Here is a 4,002-nt window from a genome sequence, read left to right as displayed (position 1 = left end):
TCCAAACGTGCATCCAATTGTCCCCAAAGCACTGCTCCACTCGAACTATCTGAAATCGACATAAAAACATGAGCAGTACGGGAATTCAAACGAAAGACATGAGCTGAACATTATTTAAATAAATGACATGAAAATGTACAAAATATGATCCTAGATGATAATGAAAAGTATCCTAAAAGATGCATAAAATGGCATCTAACAACCACCGTAAGCAAGATTCTTTGGATGCGTTGACTATTGAGTGAACTTAACGTGATTCAAGATGGTCTTATCCAGCTTTTCTGTGATAATCAAGTTGCTAGGCAAATCGCTAATAATCCAGACTCACATGAACATACCAAACATACATGTTGAAATGTATTGTTATTTTGTTCGAGAGCGAGTTGAGTCTAAAGAAATCGTTACAGAATACATCAGCACTACATATCAGGTGGTTGACATTTTTACTAAAGCTCTGAGTGCCGAGCGTCTACGTTCTTTTTGGGGCAAACCGGGCATTCGTACTCTCCATGTTCCAGCTTGAGGGGGAGTGAAGGAATCCGTTCATTTTATCTATATCTTTTTTTTTATTTAGGATATCTTGTTTAGCTTTAGTGATTACCCCTTCCTATTTTATCTCGTCTCTTGTATTTATATTATGGCCGTGTTTTCAATCAATCAATTAAGAAGCTTTGATATCTATTACACTGATATTTGAAAACATAAGACCATTAATATTGTTGAACTATCTAGTGACAATATATTGTTAGTTTTCTTCTAAAATACCATTAGATAGGAACATCAGTTGCTAGAAGTTGCTTAAATTATGTTTTTTGCAGGTGCTATTCGTTTATCTTTGGTTATCTACATAGCAATTAGTAAAGGAGTAGTGACAAAACCCGTCTATAAGTATGGAATTAATTCACTAATTTGTAAAATACTCGTGAAGCACGTGTAGCAACGAGTCAGTAAGGCGATGAAGCAACAAATTTTGTTGTCGATGCTTGTTTCTAGTAACTAGTAAGTGTCTTAGTTTGGAAATGAGAGAGGAAATTTTAAAGATATAAAACATGTGTGAACAATTGAAATGTGAAAGCATAAGAATTTAAAAGCATCTAGTCTCACAAACTTAATAAATTTAATAATGTCATGTCATATATAGTTAAATAATAACAAGGCTTGGGGTAAGCACATCCGCTAAGTACAATTTATTATATATTAGTATGCAGATGTTATTTCATTTCCAAATATTTCTTATAATTTTTTCATCTAAAAGAGTATAATCTATATATTGATATATTTTTTTTTGAGGTCGTAAAACATCATAAAAGGAAAAAGTGAAGAAAAAGTTTAATATATATCTTTGTATTATGGTAATAAAAAAAACAATAACAACTAAACTCAAATAGTAAGGTAATTCGTATTCAAAACACATGAGTCGTTTCAAACGGGTTGAAAACGTATCATAACATACCCGAATGTAAAATACGCATTACAGTCCTCGGCTGATAAATGGACCATTAATGATATATAAAAATAATAATAATAATAAAACTCTAATGTTTTTAGGGGTCTACTTATGAACTTATAATATTTGGTGTTGCTGTCAAATAAAAAACAGAGCAAGGATCGTCCCTCTTCACAAATTTTATGTGGGGCCTGAAGATGGCTATAAATAACACACATCCTTAATTTGAGAATTACATACAGACATAATTGGTTTTTTGTTTCTGACATAAAAAGAGTTTATCTTAAAAGCTTTTCCAAGAAATATCCGATTGTTTAGTGTCAGACATGGAATCACTCCAGAAGGAGATCGTTTTGGTAGAGAAAGTGTGTGAGATTTATCGCAAAATTTCAAAGCTTGACAATCTGAAACCCTCCAAAGATGTTGATAGCCTGTTCACTGTGCTGGTCCGCACATGCATCCCACCCTCTTCAATAAACATATCCACTCTCCCGGCCAATATTCAAGAAATAAGGTCAAACCTCATAAGACTTTGTGGTGAGGCTGAAGGCCATCTTGAAGCCCACTTCTCCACCATTTTAGGCTCTTTCCCAAATCCACGTCACCATCTAAAAGAATTCCCTTACTACTCCAGTTACCTGAAGCTTAGCCGTCTTGAGTTTGACATTCTTACTGAACACTATTCTGCATTTGGAGAAGCCCCTAAGCGTCTTGCATTTGTTGGGTCTGGCCCCTTGCCTCTCACATCTATTGTATTAGCCTCTTATCATCTCAAGGACACCATTTTTCACAACTGTGACATAGACTCTTCCGCAAATTCGATGGCCTCTCATCTTGTTTCGACTGATTCTGATTTGTCCCAAAGAATGGTATTCCACATTGCCAATATAATGGATGTGATGTTACGCCCCGGTATCTAGATCTCGTGACACGACCTGTACTTGTGCTTCTTACAGTCGCGAGTATTACTAACACCTAATCTCCTATTGAGAGGAGACTAGGCTAAACTATTCTAAGAGATTAAAAGCAATTGATTTCAAGCATAATTTTATTTCATAAACAACTACCCTTTAAATAGGGATAAACAAAAGACTCTAATAAGGAAACAAAGATCACCCAAATCGACTCAAATACTAAATGATCCTAATTACCAAATTTAAAAACTGAAACAAGATAATCTCCTAAAAGAAGATACTTTCCATAAATTAAAAATACTTATTATCCGTATGATTCATAACATGTGACAGATGAGTTGAAGGAATATGATGTCATTTTCTTGGCTGCACTTCTAGGGATGGATATTGATGAGAAGGTTAAGGTGATTGATCATTTGGCAAAGTACATGGCCCCAGGCGCTTTGCTCATGCTAAGGAGTGCTCATGGTGCCCGTGTCTTTCTCTATCCAGTGGTAGAAGCAAAACAACTTCAAGGGTTCGAAGTTCTCTCCGTTTTTCATCCAAATGATGACGTCATCAATTCAGTCGTGATTTCACGTAAGATTGCAGATCCTTGTAACAATGATCATGGTGATAATCATCATCATCACCATGAGTTGGGGATCGAGTCTGTCATGCCATTGAGTTGCAAGTATTGTGAGTTCCAGGCTTTCAACAATCCTCTTGGCCAGATCAAAATGATTGATTATTAGATTTCATTCTACGGTAAAGAGGATTGGTATTCATATAAACTTATCGTATGTGCTTGCTTGAAAGTGTGGGAATGGATTTGATTGTTTCAGTTTTCTCTTATCTTACTGAAATTTCCGGAAATAAAGAACTCTATATTATGTTTTACATCGATCAGCCTTATTTACAAACTGTTGATTCAAAAACTCATTTACTTTTTCACTAAATTATAGTTCCTCCTCTAATATCCTCTGTAACATAAGAAAGAAGGTCTTACACTACCACGGAATTCCAAGAAATATTTACACTCTTGGAACGTGTCATCTGGCAAGAGAGGAAATTATGCTTAAATCTAAGTTCTGAGTATGTTCAAAGAAATATTTACAGTACCACGGAATTCAAAGAGATATGAACACACAAGAAAAAGAACTTCAACACTAGTAGTGATTGTAACTTACTTTGTTCTGTTCATCAATTATGCTTAAATCTAAGTTCTTATGATGCTAAAATGATCATAAAGCTGCAAGTAAAACCAAAGAAATATCTATTTGTGTAGACGAATTAATGACAATCATTAGGACTATGAAATATATTGACTGTTAGCGCAACCACATTATGAGCTTTTTTCAAGAGCTTATTGCGTCAAATAACCATTTAAATGTCAAAAAAACGTATTGTGGGATCTTATTAATTAGTACAAATTGTGAATAGACAGCTTGGACCCATTCATATACATCCCTACAGGTATGTAACTTAATGGGAAAACCACACACTCTGACCACACCTATGAAAATGAATTTAGCATTAAAAGACATATCTTAACGCAGGTTTATAGAAGTATCGAAACACATAAGGTGGATATTTGGAACCTATATTTTTAGAAATTCTATACATCCACATAGGGAGAAAACATTAGCACCAGTAGGGGCG

The 4,002-nt window shown here is 34.7% G+C and overlaps 1 protein-coding gene across 1 annotated transcript; it reads left to right on the top strand.

The window, feature by feature from the left end:
* Window positions 1-1,696: 1,696 nt before the first annotated feature.
* LOC145124881 (nicotianamine synthase-like) lies at window positions 1,697-3,240 on the top strand. Its single transcript, XM_079060362.1, has 2 exons — window positions 1,697-2,359; window positions 2,695-3,240. Exons 1-2 carry the CDS (start codon window positions 1,774-1,776, stop codon window positions 3,093-3,095), a joined length of 987 nt encoding a protein of 328 aa, XP_078916488.1. The 5' UTR covers window positions 1,697-1,773; the 3' UTR covers window positions 3,096-3,240.
* Window positions 3,241-4,002: the final 762 nt, after the last annotated feature.

Source organism: Lactuca virosa, chromosome 7 (assembly GCF_052849685.1).
Source record: "Lactuca virosa cultivar CGN04683 chromosome 7, Lactuca_virosa_CGN04683_v6, whole genome shotgun sequence".
NCBI classification, from domain to species: Eukaryota; Viridiplantae; Streptophyta; class Magnoliopsida; order Asterales; family Asteraceae; genus Lactuca; species Lactuca virosa.
The sequence above is the reverse complement of the archived record's forward strand: the minus strand, read 5'-3'. Positions and strand labels throughout refer to the sequence as shown.

What these genes read in the sequence shown, in the direction of transcription:
- LOC145124881 (XM_079060362.1), top strand. Translation starts at nt 1,774, where the DNA reads ATGGAATCACTCCAGAAGGAGATCGTTTTGGTAGAGAAAGTGTGTGAG. An exon ending in GGATGTGATGTTACGCCCCG is followed by an intron (nt 2,360 to 2,694) that starts GTATCTAGATCT and finishes AACATGTGACAG; the next exon opens with ATGAGTTGAAGGAATATGAT.